At 46.2% G+C, this 24,051-nt stretch overlaps 1 protein-coding gene across 1 annotated transcript in view; it reads left to right on the forward strand.

The window, feature by feature from the left end:
* The window catches only part of REXO2 (RNA exonuclease 2), a 53,451-nt gene extending 32,626 nt beyond the window's left edge, over nt 1–20,825 (forward strand). Inside the window, exon 7 of the mRNA XM_063943494.1 lies at nt 20,499–20,825. Coding sequence (XP_063799564.1) covers nt 20,499–20,580 — 82 coding nt within the window. The 3' untranslated portion in view covers nt 20,581–20,825. The remainder of the gene's footprint in view (nt 1–20,498) is intronic.
* Nucleotides 20,826–24,051: the final 3,226 nt, after the last annotated feature.

The raw sequence follows: 24,051 nt of genomic DNA on the forward strand, positions 1-24,051 counted from the left end.
TAAAAGCGAGATCGAGGGAGAAGTTGGTCCAGGACATAACACTATCCCCGACGATGCTGCAACAGCATGGTTGGATCATCAACTTCCAAAAATCACAATTGGAACCGACAATGAGGTTATCATTTCTGGGAATGATACTGGACACCGAAGAACAAAGTATTTCTACCGGTGGAAAAAGCTCAGGAAATCCAGAGCATGGTCAGACAAATTTTAAGACCAAAACGTGTATCCATTCATCAGTGCATTCGCCTGCTGGGGAAGATGGTAGCGGCTTACGAGGCTCTACAATATGGCCGATTCCATGCCAGGGTTTTCCAGTGGGATCTACTCGACAAGTGGTCCGGATCGCATATGCACATGCATCAACGGATAACCTTGTCAGCGAAAGCCAGAATTTCGCTCCTGTGGTGGCTACAAAGTTCTCACCTCCTGGAGGGACGCAGGCTTGGGATTCGTGCCTGGATCCTGGTGACAACGGATGCAAGCCTCCGAGGTTGGGGAGCAGTCGCACAAGGGGAAAGCTTCCAAGGAAGATGGTCAAGTCAAGAAGTACTCCTTCACATAAATATTCTGGAATTGAGAGCTGTGTACTACAGCCTTCATCAAGTGGCGCACCTTCTTCAAGGCCGTCCCGTACTGATCCAGTCAGACAATGTAACGGCAGTAGCTTACATAAACCGCCAGGGCGTAACAAAAAGCAGAGCGGCAATGGCAGAGGTGACAAAAATTCTCCTCTGGGCAGAGAGACATGCAAAAGCTCTATCAGCAATTTTCATTCCGGGAGTGGACAACTGGGAAGCAGACTTACTCAGCAGACACGATCTCCATCCAGGAGAATGGGGCCTCCACCCAGAGGTCTTTGCGGAGGTAGCAAGTCGTTGGGACGTTCCTCAAGTAGATATGATGGCATCATGTTTCGACAATAAGCTTCAGAAATATTGTTCCAGGTCGAGAGACCCACAAGCAATAGCAGTGGATGCTCTGGTAACCCAGTGGGTGTTCCAGTCAGTGTATCTGTTCCCTCCACTTCCGCTAATACCAAAAGTTCTCAAGATAATCAGAAGAACAAGTGTTCGAGCAATTCTCATTGCTCCAGACTGGCCAAGGAGGGCTTGGTATCCAGATCTTCAAGAGTTACCACTGGAAGATCATCGGCCTCTTCCTCTTCGCGGGGACCTGCTTCAGCAGGGGCCGTTAATTTATCAAGACTTACTGCGGCTGCGTTTGACTGCATGGCTGTTGAGCGCCAGATCCTAGCCCATAAGGGTATTCCTAATGACGTCATTCCCACACTTATTCTGGCCAGGAAAGGGGTTACGTCCAAACATTGCCATCGTATTTGGAGAAAATACGTATCTTGGTACGAATCCAAGAAGTCTCCTGCGGTGGAATTTCAATTAGGACGACTTCTCCTTTTTCTCTAACGTCCTAAGTGGATGCTGGGGACTCCGTAAGGACCATGGGGGTTAGCGGCTCCGCAGGAGACTGGGCACAACTATAAAGAAAGCTTTTAGACTACTGGTGTGCACTGGCTCCTCCCACTAAGACCCTCCTCCAGACTTCTGTTAGATTCTTGTGCCCGGCTGAGCTGGATGCACACTAGGGGCTCTCCTGAGCACCTAGAAAGAAAGTATATTTAGGTTTTTTATTTTACAGTGAGATCTGCTGGCAACAGACTCACTGCAGCGAGGGACTAAGGGGAGAAGAAGCGAACCTACCTAACAGGTGGTAGTTTGGGCTTCTTAGGCTACTGGACACCATTAGCTCCAGAGGGATCGACCGCAGGACCCGACCTTGGTGTTCGTTCCCGGAGCCGCGCCACCGTCCCCCTTACAGAGCCAGAAGCAACGAAGAGGTCCGGAAAATCGGCGGCAGAAGACTTCGGTCTTCACCAAGGTAGCGCACAGCACTGCAGCTGTGCGCCATTGCTCCTCATGTACACCTCACACTTCGGTCACTGATGGGTGCAGGGCGCTGGGGGGGGGGCGCCCTGAGGGCAATATATGACACCTTGGCTGGCAAATATACATCATATATAGTCCTAGAGGCTATATAGATGTAAAATTACCCCTGCCAGTATTCCAGAAAAAGCGGGAGAAAGTCAGCCGAAAAGGGGGCGGGGCTTCTCCCTCAGCACACTGGCGCCATTTTTCCCTCACAGCTCCGCTGGAAGGAAGCTCCCTGGCTCTCCCCTGCAGTCTGAACGCTACAGAAGGGTAAAAAAGAGAGGGGGGGCACTAAATGTAGGCGCAGTATAGATAGATATATATATATATATATAAAAAAAAAAAGCAGCTATAAGGGAAAACACTCATTGATAGTGGGATCCCAGTGTTATATAGCGCTCTGGTGTGTGCTGGCATACTCTCTCTCTGTCTCCCCAAAGGGCTCTGTGGGGTCCTGTCCTCTGTCAGAGCATTCCCTGTGTGTTTGCGGTGTGTCGGTACGGCTGTGTCGACATGTTTGATGAGGAGGCTTATGTGGAGGCGGAGCAGATGCCTTGTAAATGTGATGTCACCCCCTGCGGGGTCGACACCTGAGTGGATGGTGCTGTGGAAGGAATTACGTGATAGTGTCGACTCCTTACATAAAAGGTTTGACGACATACCAAATGTGGGACAGCCGGCTTCTCAGCCTGTGTCTGCCCAGGAGTCTCAAAAGCCATAGGGGCTCTAAAACGCCCGCTACCTCAGATGGTTGACACAGATGTCGACACGGATACTGACTCCAGTGTCGACGACGAGGAGACTAATGTAACTTCCAGTAGGGCCACACGTTACATGATTGAGGCAATGAAAAATGTGTTGCACATTTCTGATGTTACCCCCGGTACCACAAAAAAGGGTATAATGTTTGGAGAGAAAAAACTACCAGTAGCTTTTCCTCCATCTGAAGAGTTAAATGAAGTGTGTGAAGAAGCGTGGGCTTCCCCTGATAAAAAGCTGGTAATTTCTAAGAGGTTACTAATGGCGTACCCTTTCCCGCCAGAGGATAGGTCACGCTGGGAAACATCCCCTAGGGTGGATAAAGCGCTCACACGCTTGTCAAAGAAGGTGGCACTACCGTCTCCGGATAGGGCTGCCCTGAAGGAATCTGCTGATAGAAAGCAGGAGGCTATCCTGAAATCTATATATACACACACAGGTGTTATATTGAGACCGGCTATAGCTTCAGCCTGGATGTGCAGTGCTGCTGCTGCGTGGTCAGATTCCCTGTCAGAAAATATAGATACCCTAGACAGGGACACTATTTTGCTAAACGTAGAGCATATAAAAGACGCACTTTTATACATGAGGGATGTACAGAGGGATATTTGCCGGCTGGCATCCAAAATTAGTGCAATGTCCATTTCTGCCAGGAGAGGGTTATGGACTCTGCAGTGGACAGGTGATGCAGATTCCAAACGACACATGGAAGTTCTGCCTTATAAGGGTGAGGAATTGTTCGGGGATGGTCTCTCGGAACTCGTTTCCACAGCAACAGCTGGGAAGTCTACATTTTTACCCCATGTTCCCTCACAACCAAAGAAAGCACCGTATTATCAGGTACAGTCCTTTCGGCCCAATAGGGGCAAGCGGGTTAAAGGCGCGTCCTTTCTGCCCAGAGGCAGAGGTAGGGGAAAGAAGCTGCAGCATACAGCCAGTTCCCAGGAGTAAAAGTCCTCCCCCGCTTCCTCTAAGTCCACAGCATGACGCTGGGGCTTCACAGGCGGAGCCAGGTACGGTGGGGGCCCGTCTCAAAAATTTCAGCAATCAGTGGGCTCGCTCACGGGTGGATCCCTGGATCCTTCAAGTAGTATCTCAGGGGTACAAGCTGGAATTCGAGACGTCTCCCCCCCGCCGTTTCCTCAAATCTGCCTTGCCAACCACTCCCTCAGGCAGGGAGGCAGTGTTACAGGCAATTCAAAAGCTGTATTCACAACAAGTGATAGTAAAGGTGCCCCTACTTCAACAAGGAAGGGGTTACTATTCCACAATGTTTGTGGTACCGAAACCGGACGGTTCGGTGAGACCCCTTTTAAATTTGAAATCCTTGAACACATATATAAAAAAAATCAAGTTCAAGATGGAATCGCTCAGGGCGGTTATTGCAAGCCTGGACGAGGGGGATTACATGGTATCGCTGGACATCAAGGATGCCTACCTACATGTCCCCATTTACCTTCCTCACCAGGAGTACCTCAGATTTGTGGTACAAGATTGTCATTACCAATTCCAGACGTTGCCGGTCGGTCTCTCCACGGCTCCGAGGGTCTTTACCAAGGTAATGGCGGAAATGATGATACTCCTTCGAAAGAAGGGAGTTTTGATTATCCCGTACTTGGAAGATCTCCTGATAAAGGCGAGGTCCAGAGAACAGTTATTGGTAGGGGTAGCACTATCTCGGGAAGTGCTACAACAGCACGGCTGGATTCTAAACATTCCAAAGTCACAGCTGGTCCCTACGACACGACTGCTGATCCTAGGGATGGTTCTGGACACAGAACAGAGAAAAGTGTTTCTCCCGGAGGAAAAGGCCAAGGAGCTGTCCTCTCTAGTCAGAGGCCTCCTAAAACCAAAACAGGTGTCGGTGCATCACTGCACGCGGATCCTGGGAAAAATGGTAGCTTCCTATGAAGCGATTCCATTCGGCAGGTTTCATGCAAGAACCTTTCAGTGGGACCTGTTGGACAAGTGGTCCGGATCGCATCTTCAGATGCATCGTCTGATAACCCTGTCTCCGAGGACAAGGGTGTCTCTGCTGTGGTGGCTGCAGAGTGCTCATCTTCTAGAGGGCCGCAGATTCGGCATACAGGACTGGGTCCTGGTGACCACGGATGCCAGCCTTCGAGGCTGGGGGGCAGTCACACAGGGAAGAAGCTTCCAAGGAATATGGTCAAGTCAGGAGACTTCCCTGCACATAAATATTCTGGAACTAAGGGCCATTTACAATGCCCTATGTCAGGCAAAACCCCTCCTTCAAAACCAGCCGGTACTGATCCAGTCAGACAACATCACGGCGGTCGCCCATGTAAATCGACAGGGCGGCACGAGAAGCAGGACGGCGATGGCAGAAGCCACAAGGATTCTCCGATGGGCGGAAAATCACGTGTTAGCACTGTCAGCAGTGTTCATTCCGGGAGTGGACAACTGGGAAGCAGACTTCCTCAGCAGGCACGACCTCCACCCGGGAGAGTGGGGACTTCATCCAGAAGTCTTTCAAATGATTGTAAACCAGTGGGAAAAGCCTAAACAAAAAGCTAGAAAAATATTGCGCCAGGTCGAGAGACCCGCAGGCGATAGCTGTGGACGCTCTGGTAACACCGTGGGTGTACCGATCGGTTTATGTGTTCCCTCCTCTTCCTCTCATACCAAAGGTACTGAGGATAATAAGGAGAAGAGGAGTAAGAACCATACTCATTGTTCCGGATTGGCCAAGAAGAGCGTGGTATCCGGAACTTCAAGAAATGTTGTCAGAGGACCCATGGCCTCTACCGCTCAGACAAGAGCTGCTGCAGCAGGGGCCCTGTCTGTTCCAAGACTTACCGCGGCTGCGTTTGACGGCATGGCGGTTGAACACCGGATCCTGAAGGAAAAGGGCATTCCGGAGGAAGTCATTCCTACGCTGATTAAAGCTAGGAAAGAAGTAACCGCAAACCATTATCACAGCATATGGCGAAAATATGTTGCGTGGTGTGAGGCCAGGAAGGCCCCAACGGAAGAATTTCAGCTGGGCCGGTACCTGCACTTCCTACAGTCAGGGGTTACTGTGGGCCTTAAATTGGGTTCCATTAAGGTCCAGATTTCAGCTCTATCGATTTTCTTCCAGAGAGAATTGGCTTCACTACCTGAAGTTCAGACTTTTGTTAAGGGAGTGCTGCATATTCAGCCCCGTTTGTGCCTCTAGTGGCACCGTGGGATCGCAACGTGGTGTTGGATTTCCTGAAGTCGCATTGGGTTGAGCCACTTAAATCCGTAGAGCTAAAATACCTCACGTGGAAAGTGGTCATGCTGTTGGCCTTGGCGTCGGCCAGGCGTGTATCAGAATTGGCGGCTTTGTCATGTAAAAGCCCTTATCTGATTTTCCATATGGATAGGGCAGAATTGAGGACTCGTCCCCAGTTTCTCCCCAAAGTGGTATCTCTTTTCATCTGAACCAACCTATCGTGGTGCCTGCGGCTACAAATGACTTGGAGGCTTCCAAGTTGTTGGATGTAGTCAGGGCCCTAAAAATTTATGTTTCCAGGACAGCTGGAGTCAGAAAGACTGACTCACTATTTATCCTGTATGCGCCCAACAAGTTGGGTGCACCTGCTTCAAAGCAGACTATTGCTCGCTGGATCTGTAGTACGATTCAGCTTGCACATTCTGCGGCTGGACTGCCGCATCCTAAATCCGTAAAAGCCCATTCCACGAGGAAGGTGGGCTCTTCTTGGGCGGCTGCCCGAGGGGTCTCGGCTCTTCAACTTTGCTGAGCAGCTACTTAGTCGGGGTCAAACACGTTTGCTAAATTCTACAAATTTGACACCCTGGCTGAGGAGGACCTTGAGTTCTCTCATTCGGTGCTGCAGAGTCATCCGCACTCTCCCGCCCGTTTGGGAGCTTTGGTATAATCCCCATGGTCCTTACGGAGTCCCCAGCATCCACTTAGGACGTTAGAGAAAATAAGAATTTACTCACCGGTAATTCTATTTCTCATAGTCCGTAGTGGATGCTGGGTGCCCATCCCAAGTGCGGATTATCTGCAATACTTGTATATAGTTATTGCTTAACTTAAGGGTTATTGTTGAGCCATCTGTTGAGAGGCTCAGTTGTTATCATACTGTTAACTGGGTATTGTATCACGAGTTATACGGTGTGATTGGTGTGGCTGGTATGAGTCTTACCCAGGATTCAAAATCCTTCCTATTTGTGTCAGCTCTTCCGGGCACATTATCCTAACTGAAGTCTGGAGGAGGGTCTTAGTGGGAGGAGCCAGTGAACACCAGTAGTCTAAAAGCTTTCTTTATAGTTGTGCCCGGTCTCCTGCGGAGCCGCTAATCCCCATGGTCCTTACGGAGTCCCCAGCATCCACTACGGACTATGAGAAATAGAATTACCGGTGAGTAAATTCTTATTTCTCCTACACTACTTCATGGCAGCCCTTACTCTTGGGATTGTATCCCATTCCTAACTTTAGACAGGGATTTTTTTTACTCACTTAGGGACCACCCACTTTGGGTATATAGCCCTGCTCCTCCCCTTCCTCCACTAGTCTTTTTCCTGTCTCCTAGCTTGACAGGGTAATGGTTTTTTTCTACAGGATTTACCTCTATTTCCCAGTAATACGCCTCATTGCAGCCGTACTGGAAGAGGGTGGCTCCCTGGGGAAGGCTGTGTGTGCTTGGGGCAGTCACGTAAGTCCCCGCTGTCAGCTAAAGGTGTCCGCCCGCTCTGTAATGCTGCTCCCTCCCGAACCGCTGCCTAGAGCCGTCTCCCCGGGTGCAGGTTTCCTCCGCTCGCCGCAGCGCCCCATGTCTCCGGCGGACCCGTAAGTAGCGGTGGCTGGAAGGGCAGCGCAGTGAAGGGGATGTACGGCTGGCGGGCAGAAGCGCTGTAAGGAGAGGCAGCGTGCGGCGGCTAGCGGGCGGAAGTGCTGGAGCGGCCGTCCTGGTTAGGCTGTGGGACGGTCTGCTCAGCGCCTGTCTCTATGGTTTTGTTTTTAAAAATAAATGGCGCTGCACACCAGGAGTGATGAGAAACTCCTATGAGCTGGGCAGGATATATGTGCTTACCAGCAGGATGGAAAGAGAGCCTTCCCCCCAAAAGCCAGTCAGTGTCCAAAAGAGGTAAGTCCTCATAGAGGGCATGTTTTTCTAGATTTTCATTTTGTTTTCTATTTTAAATTTGTTATCTGGAAAGCTTGGTTAGTGTAGGTTTTTTCAATAGTATTTTTTGGTGTGATTTTGTAGTGTGTCTCCGCCTAAGAAGAGACTGTGTAAAGATAGGCAGTGTGCAGCCTGTGATAAAAAAAAAATAATTCCTCTACTGAGAAGGTGAAGTTCTGTGAGGACTGTACACAGAGTGATATTCAGCAGGCTAATCAATCCAGACAGATACAGGTGTTAAAGGGCTGGATTAAGAGATCCTTTGTTACTAAGGAACAGCTGGCTGATTTGCAGGGAAATAAAAGATCTAGATCCCTGGCTAGTATTGATTCTCAGGATGAATCAGCCTCTGGTGATTGCAATTATGTTGATTATCAGGCTTCTAGTACGGAGTCAGAGGAGAAAGAGGAGGATAGAAAATGTAACTTGGAACTTGTGGGCAGTCTCTTAAGGTGATGATGATGAGGATGTTCTGTTTGGGGACAAATCCAGAAAGAACAGGTGTTTTCCGGTTCACAAAGCATTGAAGGAGGTAGTGTCTAAGGAGTGGCAAAACATTGATAAGAGACTTGGCAATATTAAACGAGTTGATCGTATGTTCCCGATAGAGGATGAGCAATTTGTGGGCTGGTGTGCAGTGCCTAAAGTCGCATCGACTGCAGTGGCAGAAATGGTGTCCAAAACTACTATTCTGTTAGAGGACGGGGCAGTCCTGAAGGATGACATGGATAAGCGTATGGGGAGTGTAATAAAGAAATTACACATGTCCTCAGTGGGGTCTTTAAAGTCTGGTGTGGCTGTTGCGTCTGTTTCCAGAGCATTGAGAGTTTGGGGATCAGTGTTGTCCACGGATGTGGGGGAAAAGATCTCAAGACAATATTTGCTTAGAAGTCTAGGTTTCATGCTTAAAGGCATAGAGTATTTGTGCGAAGCCTCTTTGGTTATGCTGGATTTTGCAGCAAAGTCCATGGCGGCAGGTGTATTGGCCAGAAAGGCCCTGTGGCTTCGGTCGTGGTCAGCAGGTATGCATTCCAAAAACCGACTGGTGCCCTTACCGTACGAGGGTTCTCTATTATTTGGCAATACACTAGAGGCCATTATACAAAAGATGTAAGGAGGTAAATCAGCGAGGTTACCTCAAGACAGAAGAAATAGATTTCCATTTCCTTCCTCCAGACAGCAGTTAAGAAGGCAAGAAGTTATAGGCCAGGACGACCTTATACGGGGAGATATTCCTCGGGGATGAATAGGCAGCCCTTTTGTTGGGCTTAGAGGAAAGGTGGACGAAGACAATGACTATTGCAGGGTCCCAGTATCCTTTCCAGTAGGAGCCAGACTCCAGAAGTTTGTCAGTCAGTGGCAGAGTTCAATTCGGGATACGTGGGTATTGGACGTGATATCTCAGGGAAACCGGATAGGGTTCTCCGAGGTCCCAAGAAAGGACAAATTCGTAATCTCGGAAAGACCAACTGTGAGTCTGGAATTAAGAGCCCCGGAGGACAGTTTAGAAAAACTAATCAGGGCAAAAGCAGTAGAGACTGTCCCGCCTTCAGAAAGAAAGAGCGGGTTCTATTCCAGAATATTCCTGATAAAAAAGGCGTCTGGAGACTTCAGGACTATACTAGATCGCAGACAATTTAACAAACATTTTCAGTTTACGTGCCTCCCTTGCGGTCTGAAGACGTATCCAGGGATATTTACCAAGGTCCTGTCGGCACTGGTGTCCGTGATAAGAGGATGAGGAATAGCGATCTGGTCATATCTGGACGACCTACTAGTATGTGGAGAGTCAGTTCGGAAGGTAAAGGAAGCATTGGAGGTGACGCTGCAGATCCTACAAGAGCATGGCTGGTTAATAAACTGAAAAAAAAGAAAAAAAAAAAAAAGCCAGCTAGAACCAAGGCAAAAGATCCAGTTTCTCGGAAGTACAGGTGGATACTATCAGTTATATGATCGGTATTTCGGAAGAAAGGTGCTCAAAAATTCGGGATCTGGCTTCTCTGCTAAAAGAGTGCAACAGCGTGACACTGCGCCAGGGGATGCGTCTTTGGGTATGATGGCCTCCACCATAGACGTGGTCCCTTGGGCGAGATGGCGAATGGGGGATCTTCAGCTAGATATCCTAAGCTACTGTCGGAGACGTTATTCCCTGAATTATCGCATAAAGTTATGTCAAAAAGCAAGGCGCTCCCTAGACTGGTGGATGGAGACTGTACTGGTCGACAGAAAGACTGCTTTGTCAGATCGTCACTATCTTATTCTAATGACAGATGCAAGTGCAGACGGATGGGGGGCACACCTGTTGCAGCAGAACTGCCAAGGCAGGTGGAACCGGGAAGAAGAAAGACTGTCTTCAAACCACAGAGAAATGAGAGCCGTGTGGAAAGCGATGAAGTATTTCCAGGAGCAATTTCAGGGGAGACATCTCAGGATATTTTCAGACAATGTAGCAGTGGCAATTGGCAAGGTATTAATGGAAGAGGTGTCAAACATACTATGTTGGGCAGAGGGTCATTTCGAGTCCCTGTCAGCGCTACATGTTCCAGGAGTAAACAATTCTGTTTACAATTCTTGTCTGTCGGATTTCCTCAGCAGACAAGAGGTGCTACCAGGACAATGGGAATTGAACGGCAGATTGTACAGAAATTCGGTCAGCCTCAGGTAGATCTAATGGCCACGCACATCAATGCGAAAGTTCCTCTGTTCTTCTCCCGATATCGTCTCCCAGGAGTGGCGGAGTGGATGTCTTTTCTCTCCCGTGGAGATTAAAGCTTGCATTTGTTTCCCTCCGTTTCCAATGATCGCACGTATTCTAAGAAAGATCAGGGAAGAAAGGGCGCAGATCATAATGGTTCTCCCATATTGGCCGAAGAGAGTGTGGTTTCCCTCAGTACTGAGGATGGCAGTAGGAGAACCTTGGATGTTGCCGCTAGTAACGGATCTGTTACGTCAGGGTCCATTGCTGCACCCAAAATCTACAGCAACTTCATTTGACGGCATGGAAATTGGATGGCAATTATTGAAAAACAAAGGTTTATCTGAACAAGTCGTGAGTTTGCTGATTCAGTCGAGAAAAAAGTATCCTCTAAGGTCTATTATAGAGTCTGGAAGACTTTCATTTCTTGGTCCGGCTCAAGATTTAGCCCGCAGAAGGCAGGGACGTCTCAGGTCTTACAATTCTTGTTTGATGGCTTTGAAAAGGGGCTGGCAGTGTCCACTATCAAGGTCCAGATAGCAGCTCTGAGTGTCCTGTTGGAGCGAAGATTGTCCGACGAGGGCCTAGTGAAGAAGTTCTGTCAGGCAATTAAAAGGATAAGACCTCTGATTAGGTCGGTTCTCGCTCCATGTGATTTAAATTTAGTTTTGAATTCATTAATGTTGTCCCCGTTTGAACCGTTACAGGACGTCTCAATGAAATTTCTAACTTGGAGAGTAGTGTTTTTGGTAGCCATCACCTCACCAGAAGAGTTGGAGAGCTACAGGCTCTATGGTCCGAGGAGCCCTATCTCAATTTCTTTCCGGATAGACTTGTTCTAAGAGCTAATCCAGATTTTCTGCCTAAAGTGGTGTCAGATTTCCATTTTGAATCAGGACATTGTATTAATATCATTCTACACGCATCCGCAGAATGAGGAGAGAGTGCATATTTTGGATCTAATAAGAGCAATCTCAGTCTACTTGGAGAGAATTGAGGAGTTTCGTAAAACAAAGCACCTGTTTTGTATTCAGGAGCAAGAAAGGGCGAGAAACCTACGAAACAAACCATTTTCAGATGGATTATGGGACTCCTGACGTTTTATTTACAAGCAGAATGGTCGTGAGGTTCCGGAGGAGCTAAAGGCACACTCTACCAGGGCTGTTGCAGCTTCTTGGGCTAGGAAGGCACGGCTCTCGGCGAAAGATTTATGTGCAGCAGCTGCATAGTCTTCCATACATACATTCTCTAGCCATTATGTGGTAGATGTTGTAGACGTCCACTTTGGAAAACGTATCTTTTAGGGGGCATTGAATTAAACGAGTTATGCTTTTCAGCATTAGGACAACGTCTCTTGTGTATTTATATTGCCCTCCCAATATTGAGCGTTGGTATATCCCAAGGGCTGCCATGAAGTAGTGTAGGAGAAAAAAGCAAATTATACTTACCGATAATTTCATTTCTCCGAGCTACTTCATGGCAGCCTACAATATACCCTCCCTTGGTAAAGTCTTAATATAGCCTGGTCGCAGGAGACACTCAAAAGACTAGTGGAGGAAGGGGAGGAGCAGGGCTATATACCCAAAGTGGGTGGTCCCTAAGTGAGTAAAAAAAATCCCTGTCTAAAGTTAGGAATGGGATACAATCCCAAGAGTAAGGGCTGCCATGAAGTATCTCGGAGAAATGAAATTATCGGTAAGTATAATTTGCTTTTTTTCTACAGGCGGGTGTGGATGCTGGATTGAGTTTAGGGTCTATCGAGGTCCAAATTTCGGCCTTCAGAAACAGTTGGCTTCCCTTCCTGAGGTTCAGACGTTCGTGAAGGGGGTTCTGCGCATCCAACTTCCTTTTGTGCCTCCTGCGGCGCCATGGGATCTTAACGTGGTGCTGCAGTTCCTTAAATCGGACTGGTTTGAGCCTCTGCAAGAGGTGGAGTTAAAGTTTCTCACTTGGAAAGTGGTCATGCTTTTGGCCTTGGCTTCAGGCAGACGAGTGTCTGAGTTAGGAGCTCTGTCACACAAGAGTCCTTACTTAATATTTCATGAAGATAGGGCTCAACTGAGAACACGTCGGCACTTTCTTCCGAAGGTTGTGTCTTTTCATATCAACCAACCAGTGGTGGTGCCAGTGGCTTCTGACACCTCAGTCGTTTCAAAGTCCTTGGATGTCGTCAGAGCGTGAGGACTTATGTTGCAAGAACGGCTCGGATAAGGAAAACAGGATCTTTGTTTGCCCTTTATGACCCCAACAAGATTGGGGGTCCTGCTTCTAAGCAGACTATTGCGCGCTGGATTAGGGGTACCATTCAGCACGCTCATTTCACGGCAGGATTGCAGTTACCGACTTCTGTAAAAGCCCACTCTACAAGGAAAGTGGGTTCGTCCTGGACGTCTGCCCGGGGTGTCTCGGTATTGCAAATCTGCCGAGCTGCTACTTGGTAAGGTGCAAACACGTTTGCGAAGTTTTATAAGTTTGACACCTTGGCTGCTGACGACCTAAAATTTGGTCAGTCAGTTCTGCAGGAACATTAGCACTTTCCTGCCCATACTGGGAGCTTTGGTACATCCCCATGGTACTAAAATGGACCCCAGCATCCTCTAGGACCTAAGAGAAAATAGGATTTTAATTACCTGCTGGTAAATCCTTTTCTTGTAGTCCGTAGAGGATGCTGGGCGCCTGCCCAGTGCTCATTTTTCCTGCTTATTAAGTTTTTATGTGTTCAGATGTTGACAGCTGTTGCGTTATGCATGCTGGTTGGCATGGGTTATTTTAAAGGCCATGTTGGCCGACATGTTTCTTGTATATGGTGTGAGCTGGTGTGAATCTCGCCACAAGTTTAATAGTAATTCCTCTCTCGAAAATGTCCGTCTCCTCGGGCACAGTTCCTATACCGAGGTCTGGAGGAGGGGCATAGAGGGAGGAGCCAGTTCACACTGTTAAAAAGTCTTAAAGTGCCGAAGGCTCCTGCGAAACCGTCTATACCCCATGGTACTAAAATGGACCCCAGCATCCTCTACGGACTACGAGAAAAGGGGTTTACCGGCAGGTAATTAAAATTATATATATATATATATATATATATATATAAAATTATTATTATTTTTTTATTTATATTATACAACCAGACGTGTTTTGTTTATTATATTATTGCCCCTTTACATGTAAAGACCAAAGAAGTGTGTGTGTTTGTAGCCTCTTGGTTGGATTGGCTGGTTTAGGCTGTGGGGAGGGGTGGGTTAGGCACCCCAGGGGAGGGTCAGGGTTAGGCTGCGGGGGAGGAAGGGTTAGGGTTAGGCTCTGGTGGGAAGGGTTAGAGTCTGGCTGCGGGAAGGGAGGGTTAGGGATTAGGGGTAGTATACTTGCCTTACTTACGTAGGTGTCTGGATCCTGAGTGCCTGTATTCTGACTGCCGGCATCCTAAGCGCCGGGATCCCGATACCATCCCAGTGGCAGATGACGTTTAGCATTCAGTACTGAAATATTAGGTTGTAGTTCAATGCTGTTGTAATAGAGATGCTGCTAACATTTTTATATAGTAATTGTTTGGAGAAATCTGTGTATCTGGGAATACTAGCAGATGGTAAACGGCCCTCTGTATTCTGCAGGAGCTACAAAGACTAATGAATGCATAGAAAGAGGATAAGTACACGCATGCAAACCTCATTTTACCACTGGCTTAGTCACTGGGCAGACACATGGAATATGCGGCACAGTTTCAGCTACCTACAGTGTTTTAAAGAAGAACATGGCAACACGTGAGCGGATTCAGAAGTAGACCATTGTATTAATTAAGAGAGGCTACATTATTATACAACCTGCACTTGTTCTCACTGGGGTAAAGACGCCCTTTGAGGTGACCTAATTAGTGTTAATGTGCCTGAGGTCTGTCTAATGAGCTTTTCCTGCCTAAGTCTGCACAGACTGACATGGATAAAATAAAAATGGGCTCTTCATTTCAGTGATAGTCAGTCTGGGTCCAGGGAACTATTCTGGATACGAGTTAAGGGAGGATCATTTATCAAAGCTCGGAGAGAGGTAAAGTACCAGCCAATCAGATCCTGTCACAGGCTGTTTTTCTCTTTCTCCAAGCTTTATAGTTTAGTATAGCTAGGTGTCCCCCCATATTAATTTCTCCGGCAGGGTCCACAGGTTATCCACAGGATAACAATGGTGATATGATGAAGCAACAGCGGATTTGCACCAATCGGTTAACAGCCCTAAGCTTTCTTATTTTATTTTTATGGTCTTACTATTTTTTCTGAGCAATCTTTCTAAACAGCGTCCTATACGTACCTTAGAAAGAGTCGCTCCAACAACTCTCCGCCAAGTCGAGACCACGCTTACCTAGGAGTACAGTGCTGTTTCGGCAGGCGTCTGTGTCAGATATACTATCAGGTATACTATCAGATTTTCATACATAATCAACTTTTTTTCTCAAGAGTGCACCCACACAAGAGCCTTCTGTTCTCTCCCACTGTAAGTATACTATCAGGTCCAGCAGACGTTACCAGGCTGTGGCCGGAGCACACGGAGAAGGTAAGGCATCGGTTCCGCTTAGAAGGGGAATACGGACACAGCCGCACTGTTTTGGGAGGAGACTACCAAACAATTGCTGGCGTGGCTGCCGCCCCTGGTGCACCAGCGCTAGGCCTTAGGGATCAGAGGCTCCAGGAATAGTATGAGGCCGCGATCCCTAGGGTTGATGTCAGCAGTGGGGAGTCAGATGCTCTCCTGGTCGCCCCTCCCCCCCCCGGTTCATAACCAGTTTCCTCCGAGTCTCCCGCCTGAACTGTTTCCCGCTTCCGTCTAAGACGCTGCACACGAAGGGGACCCAGTCGCAGCATAGGCAGCTGTGTGACTGGTGCGTGTGTGTTCACTAAGCGTCTGTGTTCACTATACGTTCATGGAGTGACAGTGTACACTAGTAGCATCTGAATCCACTCAGCTTTCGCTAACGTATTGATCGATCCTGGAAGCGAGGTGAGTATCCCTGTATCCCACTCTACATACAGCACTAAGTCTCTATCTACTTTTTTGAGTATGAATAGTTAAATAAGTGCCTATTGCATATGAGTCTGTATATATTTACTGTTGTTTTTTTCGCAGTGCATCTGAATACGGTAGATCTGTTTAAACATGATTCAGTAATATGTTCTCCTACATACTTCAAATGTAGTTGATGATGTGCTCATATTGCTGCTTATACCAATGTATAACATGTGACTGACTGCTAGTGTGATTGCTGACTTTAAAATATTATGTCAGTTTTGTTCTGTTCCGATCTTCAATGCTGGTGCATGCGTAGGGTCGGATTGTATGCCACTTTAAAAAGTCAGAAAATTGTGTAGTACACTGTGGAAGTGTTGATTATTTATCATGTTTAAGAGCGGCAAAGGTGAGGAAGATACACTCACAGCCACACCAACACATATCATATTTGTCTTGCAAAGCTGTGTTATCCTCTCAGGATATGGTTTGTGTGCAAATGGTTTTAGTTTTCACCAGGGATTCTTGAAAAATACAAGGCAGATTCAGGAGCAGGTTGATCCACCTTGGGCTATGTTTGCACAGACACTATCCAGTATAGCTGAACGGATAATTCCTCCAACTCCTGTACTTGGGGATAGGTTACACGATTAACCCTTACATGCAGCTTCCCACCTGTGTTGTATCACTTCCAGCAGCAGCCTCTCAAAAGAAATAGACTGATAAGCCGGTGGTAAGTAAATCTTCATCCTCAGTCTACACATGGTTCAGATGAGGATTCGTCGGAGGATGAAAGCTCAATTAATTCTACTTCGGCATACGAAGAGGAGGAGGAAGGTCTCAGCTCAGTGGATATAGCTGAGTTAATTAAAGCAATGAAAGCCATTCTATCCTTAGAGTATTCAGCAGAGCCTGTGTTAAAAACCAAGGCACCTATAGTTAAACGTCCCAAAACAGTTAAGACTGAGTTTCCAGGGTCAACGCAGCTGACGGAAATCATGGAATTCTAATTATCCTCTTCCAGCTGGGGATTGTTTAAAAAGGGAGGTGGCTCCTAAAGTAGATATGCATGTGATTCGATTAGTGTGAAAATCTACATTACCTTTGCCTTCAACATCATTAAATGATGTCACGGATAGGAGAGTGGATGGTTTTCTGAAAACCATTTTTTCCCTGTCTGGGGCAGTCATAAGGTGGCTGCCTGGGCTGATGCATTGGAGGGGGATTTTTCAATAGCATCTACAGAGCAAAAATACCATGTAGCACATATAAAAAGAAGCAGCATTGGATATGGGTACTATTGCCTCCAGGGCATCAGCTTCAACAATAGCTGTGAGCAGTTTGGCTACGTACGTGGAAAGCTGATTCAGAATCTAAGAAGGTTTTGAAATCTTTGCCCTTTTCTGGAGATATTCTTTTTGGTAAAGAATTGACAGATATTTTGGAGTCAGAAGCAGACTCCAAGAAGGTCAAGTTTCCTTCTACATACAATTTCATACTTAAAGTTCTGGCTTTTTGGCCCTTTCGGTCTCAAGGAAAAGCTAAAGGGAAAAAGTGATAGCAGGCAGTCCCAATACAACAAGTCTGGTAGGACTAAAAAGCATTGGGCTACCGGGGTACCGGTTGGTTAAACAGATAATAAGCCATGAGCCTGATGGTGCGGGCCTGCACCTGGGGGACCCCAGGGTGGGGGCCGACTTCTTCAGTTTGCACAGATCTGGCAGCAGTCTACAACAGATGCCTGGGTGCAGGAAGCGGTATCTCTAGGTTATGCTTTGCCTTCAAGAAGTACCCTCCTTGAAGGTTTTTTTGTAACAGCCCATCTTGGGTAGAGACGAAGGCCAGGGCTTTGCAAGACGCAGTTCAGAAATTGCTTCAGTCAGGAGTAGTCATTCCAGTTCCTCCTGCACAACGAGGACAGGGTTTTTACTTCAACCTGTTTTTAGTTCAGAAGCCAAATGGGTAATTTCGGCCCATTCTCAATCTCAAAATGCTGAACAAATACATTTGGGTACCTCGGTTTCACGTGGAGATTTTACGTTCCATAATTTTGGCCATGGAGCCAGGGGATTACATGGTATCCCTGGATATACAGGATGCTTACCTACATGGCTCTATAGCACTGTCCCTTCAGTGCTATCTCATGTTCGCTATCCTCCAACAGCATTTTCAGTTCCAGGCCCTACCTTTTGGGTTAGCCACAGCCCCCAGAGTATTTACCAAGATTATGGTGGTAATGGCATCTTATCTCCGCCAGCAGGGGATAAGAATTTTTCCATACCTCGACGATCTTTTAATTTTGGCACAATCGCAGGAATTGGTCCTATGTCTTCTGCAACAGACAATAATGTGTCTGCAGAAGCACGGGTGGCTCATAAACTGGGCAAAATCGCCTCTGGTTCCGTCACAACGGAAGACTCACTTGGGGGTTTTACTGGATTCAAGTCTTCAGAGAGTAATGTTACCTCTGAACAAGATATCCAAGGTTCAGTCAAGAATTCAGGACTTGCTACACAATCAAAGGCAGTGCGTGTGATGGGTGTGATGATGTCAACATTCGACATGGTGGAGTATGCACAATGCCACTCGAGGCCTCTGCAGCGTCTGTTTCTTGCCAAATGGAATAGGTTGCATCAGACGATAAAAACACAGACCATGGTTCTTACGATAGGCGTAAGAAGGTCATTAGCATGATGGCAACAGACATCCGATCTGAACAAGGGGAGACCCTTTTGGATATCCGATTGGGAAGTTCTGACGACAGATGCCAGTCTCCAGGGCTGGGGAGCAGTGTCAGAAAGGTTGTGTTTCCAGGGACAATGGACCAAGGAAGAAGGTTGCTTGCCAATAAATATATTGGAACTTCAGACCATATACATGGCACTGATTTAGGCAAAGGACATTCTTCGGGGAAAACCGGTCCTGATCTGCTCGGACAATACGACGGCAGTAGCGTACCTCAACCATCAGGGAGTAACTCGCAGCTGAACAGCGATGAAGGAGGTAAGTCGCATACTAAAGTGTGCAGAACGTCATCATCCTGCCTTGTCCCCAGTGTTCGTTCCGGGAGTCCTAAACTGGGAAGCGGACTGTCTCAGTCGACATGCCATTCAGGCAAGCGAATGGGCTCTACTCCTGGAGGTCTTCCAGACTCTAGTAGACAAGTGGGGGTTGCCAGAGATGGATCTGATGGCGTCCCGTCTGAACAACAAAGTGCTCGCATATGGGTCAAGAACAAAGGATCCCAGAGCGATCTTTGTGGATGCCCTGTTGGTGAGATGGGACTTTCATCTGGCTTATGCGTTTCCTCCAATTACCCTATTACCCAGGGTGGTGAGAAAGATAAAGCAAGGGAAGTGTGCCGTGATACTAATAGCTCCGGCTTGGCCCAGAAGGCATTAGTACACACATCTGCAGAGAATGTTGATGAATGCTCCACTTCTGCTCCCTCAACGTCCAGATCTACTGAGCAGGGTCCTTGTTATCACAGACATCTGGATCAACCGTCTTTGACAGCGTGGCTCTTGAAACCTCTATCCTGAAGTCACGAGGATTCTCACAACAGGTAATTCAAAGTATTCTCAAAGCAAGGAAACCTTCCTCAGCTCGCATTTATCACCGAATATGGCAAACCTATATTGGTGCAGTGAACGGAAAATGAACCCTAAGTCTTTCAGAGTTTCCAGGGTCTTGGCATCCTTCAGGCAGGAATTGATAAAGGTTTGAAGGTGGCTTCCTTGAGAGTGCAAGTGTCAGCATTGACTGTATGGTTCCAAAAGAAAATTGCCAACTTACAGGATGTGCGTACTTTTTTCCAGGGAATGCTATTCAACCTTCTTTTGTTCCTCCTATAGTGCCTTGGGACTTGAGTCTAGTCCTGAAAGCACTTCAAGTTGCCCCATTTGAACCACTTAATAAAGTGGATCTTAAATGGTTGACAGCTATCATTTCTGAATTTTTATCCAGATAAAGCAGTTCTAAGAACTAGATCTGGGTATCTTCCAAAGGTGGTGTCTAAATTCCACCTTAATGAAGAAATTGTAGTCCCGGCTTTCAAGGTACCGGGCCTTTCATCGGGAGATGCATCGCTGGACGTGGTCGGTGCATGAAAGATCTACGTGGATTGTACCAGTGCCATCAGAAAGACAGATTCTCTCTTCATTCTCTATGGATTTCACAAGAGAGGATGGCCTGCTGATAAGCAGACACTGGCAAGATGGCTTCGGATGACCATTTCAGAAGCATATTCTCAAACTGATCTCCCTGTTCTGGCTAATGTCTTCCGTTAATACATTCATTAGACATTATGCCGTGGATACCTTTGCCTCTCATGACGCTGAATTCAGGCGAAGGATTCTCCTGTCCAATCAGGAGTGTCCCCACCACTAAATTGCTTTGGGAAATACCATTGTTATCCTGTGGACCCTGCTGGAGAAATATACATTATGGTAAGAACTTACAGTTGATAACTGTATTTCTCCTAAATCCACAGGGATCCCACCCTGACACACCTAATTTGAGGATCCTCAACCTCACTAACCTCCCTAACCTCTTCTTTCTTGTACGGAAGGGTGTGCATGTTTGTTCTTCTCGCCTGATTAGGGCTCTCTATGATGCTCCTACCTTGAGCTTTTGGAATACACCTGATTTGCCTGAGCCAGGAGGCGGGGATATATGGACGGGCCCGTTGCATGCTGGGAGGCCGGAAAGCTTTGTCCGATTGGTGCAAATCTGCTGTCGCTTCATCACATCCCCATATCCTGTGGATCCTGTGGGCTTAGAAGAAATACCGTTATCAACTGTAAGTTCTTACCATAATGTATATTTTATTACATAGGAGTGTCCATATGACCAAGACAAATCTGTTTTGAATGGGTGTGTTGTGGGCAGATATTTCCCCACATGCTCCTATCCAATATAAATCTTGCTTTTATTAATCTTACCGCTTGGTTTTTATTATTTCTCTTTCAGAGCGCTAGACGATATCAGCGAGAGCATCAAGGAACTGCAGTTTTATAGAGAGAACATTTTTAAGAAGATGGATGAGAAGTAAAGAAATGTAGATGGAGAAAAAGATCATCAAATCTGAGCCAGTATGTACATTGTTCTAGTACACGTTCAGGTGTCACCGTCCTGTCGCCCCAGGACAGTTGGTGATAATTTATGTTGGCGATCTTTATAACGGTCGGGTTACCTCCTGGCAGAACTGGCTGCTATGTAAGCAGGGGTGGATTGCAAGTTTTACATAGTTCCCTTTTTTATTTTGTTGTTGCCAATAAAATACTTATTTCAAAGTTATTATGCATTTGTTTTCTGTTATTTGCTCTGATTCTGTTACCTAGTGTACCTGTTGCTATGCCTCTCTATTATTCTGCTATATTTAGATAATATATCCAACATTAAAAAGTCACTGTTGAGGTGCTACAATAGTGCAACGCCCTGGGCTATTCCAAATGTATAAAACAGGGAAGACACTTGCCAGGCTTTGTCACTAAATCCCTGCCTATTCTTTGAAGGTCACATAAAGCGGACGGGATGCGGTCATGTGATTGGGCTTCCATGTTGACTTTTTTCAAGACCAGACAGTTCCACACCACTGGATGCAAAAACAAACCCATCTCTCACAGTTGTGTCCACTACACCTAACCTCAAATTGTGCGAAATAGCCGTTTGGCGCACCACAGGCTTTGTGACTAGGCAGCGACATGTGACTTTTCCTTGAAACCTGTGTCTAAGGCCTGGTTCCGAGGTGGGAATAAAGCACACAAATGTAAGTAACTACACCTTGGTAAATCCATGTCGCACTGCTGGTGGGCTGGATGTAACGTGCAGAGAGATTTAGATGTAGGAGAGGAGGTGTCCAAACTCGCATCTAAATTGCAGTGTAAAAATGAAGCTGTCCATGGTTTGTGGCCTACATGCAGAAGCAGCCAGTATTTACTCTGCATGCAAATGCAATAAATGTATTTGCACACCTTGCATTTCAACATGGGTTGTTCCAGATACCGTTACTTTTTTTAAAAACTTTTTTCTTTACTCTGAATCACACATTTAATGTGCTAACTCTAGTCCTAAATCCATAGTGTACCAGGTTACTAATAGTGTGCTATTAGCGAATTAGGGTGCAAAATTAAGGGAAATGTAACTTGTAAAAGTAGCTTAATTCACTAATAGTGTACCAGTACTATGCTTACAATTAGTATTTTCTGTCGCAAAGGAATACAAACGATGCATGGCACGAGTCACTTGTATACGATACAGTATTCAGTGCACTATTGGTGACATAGGTCCTGATTATGATATGTACCGTATTGCTCAGCCATAGGGAAGTGACTGTACAATACCGTACACCAGTTTCTCTAGCATCCATAAGGGATTTTGGGGACAGATTAGTACGATGGGGTATAGACTGGTCCAAAGGAGCCAGTGCACTTTAAATTTCTTCAACTGGGTGTGGTAGCTCCTCCCCTCTATGCCCCCTCCCACAGGCAGGTTAAAAAAAAAAAAAAAAGAGCCCTCAGGTGAGGATGCACACTCTGCAGCTCCAGAGTTTTTTCTTCAATTTATTTTTAACGTTTTTTATTTCTTTCGGTATGCTGTTTGGGCAACAGCATACCTGCGCCGTCGGAGTTAGGGAGGAAGGGGGGCGGTCACCGGTCTCTTTTTGTGCCATCAACCTGAGGGGCTGTTTGTTTAGTGAGACATGGCACCTTGGCTGTCGCAGCCGCAGCATGCTGCACAGCCCTAACGCTGCCTGAAGGTGATAATCGGTGGTGAGTACCAACGGGGTGCACCGCTAGGGGTGTCCCTTGGTTTAAGGTGCGGCTGAAGCGCGGGTGAGGCGTACGGGTCCCTCCTGGGGGGGGGGGGGACCCGCTGTAGCCCCTGCGTGATACTGGCTTATATCAGTTGTACCAAGCATTTATTCTACATACATTGGGAGACATGGCCAGTATAAATATTCAGTGGTCGCTCCGGCGCGATGGTGGGGGCGGAGCTACACAAGAGCAGGCTCAGTGGCATTTTGCCGGCTTTTTCTGTATAGCAGCAGCAGCAGCCTCACCAGCTCCTCCATATCAGTCCCTGGATCGCTGGTACTGGGTGTAGAAGGGGAGAGCCGCTATATTTGTGCACAAGTAACATCCCTCTGAGGGTTTTCTCATATTACAGTCTCACTGTTTACACAAAAAACGCTGACAGCCTCACTGAGGCTGTGCAGCGTTGGGTGCGCTGGGGTTCTCTCTCCTGTGTCTCCCCTCATACAATAGGGCAGGCTTGTAAAATAAATATATATATATATATATATATATATATATATCAACCAAATACTCTCCTTCTGCGCTGTTCTAAGGCTAATTAGATACAATAAGATACAGTACTCCTTGGGAGGGGCTGCCTATTTCACTAAGTCCCTTGTTAGGAGGGACTGGATACAGAAAATATAAAAAAGAAAGGTTATTTTAACCTATAAATACAGGGAACCCAGTGGGTTTCACAATTAACATTGATTTTAAAACATAAACATGAACTGTTCTTTCATTAAAAAATGTATTAAAATGTACAGAAGCAATGAAACAAGTCCATCATATTACACAGACAAAATGATGTAATTACTCTTCGAATACTCCATCTTTGAAGTTGATAGAGGAATATCGGCAACTTAGTGCAATATCTTTAATCTTCCTCATATGCTATTCAGAGATAACATCAAATATAACAATCCAACGCGTTTCGTCTAGTAACTAGACTTCATCAGGGGGATGTCTTTTGGTATTAACATTTATCAAAATGTGATCAATCAGAATGGACACTCAGGATTTTTCAAATAATAACTTCAAAACATCAAAAAGGAGACTGCCGAAGCTTCAAGCCAGTCTCATATATTCGATTGATCGGAATTCAGTTATTTCCTATGTTTCTAACTTTCAAAAGGAAGGTGAAAACGGCAAGATCCTGCCAAAAATGGACCTTATGTGTCAAACACAAACGTGAAATACAGATACGGGTAAGCTGTCCATACAGATTCACACAGGAAAAAACTTTCCCAACAGACAGCCAGTGGTACTCCAGTGTCCTTGCATTTTGAGAAATGTTAATACCAAAAGACATACCCCCTGATGAAGTCTAGTTACTAGACGAAACGCGTTGGGTTGTTATTTTTGATGTTCTCTCTGAATAGCATATGAGGAAGATTAAAGATATTGCACTAAGTTGCCGATATTCCTCTATCAACTTCAAAGATGGAGTATTCGAAGAGAAATTACATCATTTTGTCTGTGTAATATGATGGACTTGCTTCATTGCTTCTGTACATTTTAATACATTTTTTATGAAAGAACAGTTTATGTTTTAAATTCAATGTTAATTGTGAAACCCACTGGGTTCCCTGTATTTATAGGTTAAAATAACCTTTGGGCGCCAATTTCCTTTCTCTTTTTATATTTATATTTATATATATATATATATATATATATATATATATATATATATATATATATATATATATATATATATATATATATAT

The sequence above is a fragment of the Pseudophryne corroboree genome, chromosome 10 (assembly GCF_028390025.1).
Source record: "Pseudophryne corroboree isolate aPseCor3 chromosome 10, aPseCor3.hap2, whole genome shotgun sequence".
Taxonomy (NCBI): Eukaryota; Metazoa; Chordata; class Amphibia; order Anura; family Myobatrachidae; genus Pseudophryne; species Pseudophryne corroboree.